This window comes from Pygoscelis adeliae, unplaced genomic scaffold, assembly GCF_000699105.1.
Source record: "Pygoscelis adeliae isolate BGI_AS28 unplaced genomic scaffold, ASM69910v1 Scaffold766, whole genome shotgun sequence".
Classification (NCBI taxonomy): domain Eukaryota; kingdom Metazoa; phylum Chordata; class Aves; order Sphenisciformes; family Spheniscidae; genus Pygoscelis; species Pygoscelis adeliae.
Window position 1 is genome coordinate 13,719 of NW_008825008.1, and position 1,249 is coordinate 14,967.

General features: G+C 63.9%; 1 protein-coding gene across 1 annotated transcript in view; it reads right to left on the minus strand.

Annotated features, from left to right (window-relative positions):
- Positions 1–1,249, minus strand: part of PDLIM7 (PDZ and LIM domain 7 (enigma)) — a gene marked incomplete at its 3' end in the record, with an annotated part of 12,905 nt that overhangs the window by 6,252 nt on the left and 5,404 nt on the right. Inside the window, exon 5 of the mRNA XM_009326223.1 lies at positions 6–135. Coding sequence (XP_009324498.1) covers positions 6–135 — 130 coding nt within the window. The remainder of the gene's footprint in view (positions 1–5; positions 136–1,249) is intronic.

Below are 1,249 nucleotides of genomic sequence, written 5' to 3' on the forward strand. Positions count from 1 at the left end.
CGGGCCAGTTTGCGGAAGGAGCGGGACTGGAAGGTCCCGGTACGGGGCTGCCAGTCCTCAGCATTCTCTATCAGCTGCAACTTCACAGGGTCGCACGTGGGAGTGCTGGGGGGCTCCAGCAGCTGCAGGGGCTGCCTGTGAGTGACAGAATTATCTGTCAAATCTGACAGATCTCCGTGGCATCACCTCCCTGGGGCTGCCCCACACCTCCCCCGGCACAGAACCGCAGCACACCAGTACCTGAGACGCCACACGTTGCCTTACTCCCCACACCCCCTACTCCTCCTCCCTGTAGGAAGGGCCCATTAAGGACTGACTCAGGACTGACCACCATTCCTGGCAGTCTGAGACTGGCCCCAAGGGCCACGAGGGGAAAGGACAGGACAAGAATAAGCCAAGGTCAAAAAATCACCAGCAGGGGAGCTGCACAAGAGCCCAGTGAACACCTACGGTGCCCATGGCAGTGCCGCCCGCCTGCCTGGCCCTGGGCAGGGTGCCCAGCACGGCCCAGCACCCCCTGCCCAGCCGAGTCACGTCTCCGGGAGGAGGGAGCGGACCACGCAGGAGGACCCCCCATGGCCCCAGCAGCCGGCAGACAGGCAGCGCTCGCCCTTCAGGCTAGGGACAGCTTGCTGCCAGGAGTGACCCACCCACATAGGCAGAGCAGCTGCCTGTCCCAGGCTGGCCCTGCCCCGGAGAACGGGGCACTAGCAGGGAAGAGGCATGCGGGGAGGATAGAGAGCAGGCAAAAGGCTTACTGACTTGTCAAGGCTCAGCACCTGTAGGGGAGAAGGAAAGAGAAAGGGAGGAGAAAAAGAAAGAAAAAGGAAGGTGAAATTAGACCCGCAGCACCTGAGAAGTTTCCAGAGCTCACCTATGGCCTGCACCAGTCCCCCTACCCCCAAGAGTCATGCCCAGCTTGCCCAGGGCTGGGAGCACACTGGGATGCAGGGGCAGATGCCAGCGGACCAGACCATGCCTCCCTCAGCCACCCAAAACAGGCCTGGGTGCCCAGGGCAGCTAGGGCTGCATCCCTTCCCATCGCCCAGTTTCAGGGCGCCACGGCAGCTCTCAGCAGGAGGGGCAGGGACTGGCAGCTGCCAGACATGCAGCGGCCGGGCGGGCAGCCTGCAGAGGCAGGAGCTTCTTCCCTGCCAGCAGGGTGAGGACGGCGCGGTGCTGCACTGGGCTTGAGGGCTTCACTTTGCCCAGCCCGTCCCGGCAGCTGGGGGACTGGCCGGGAGATCCC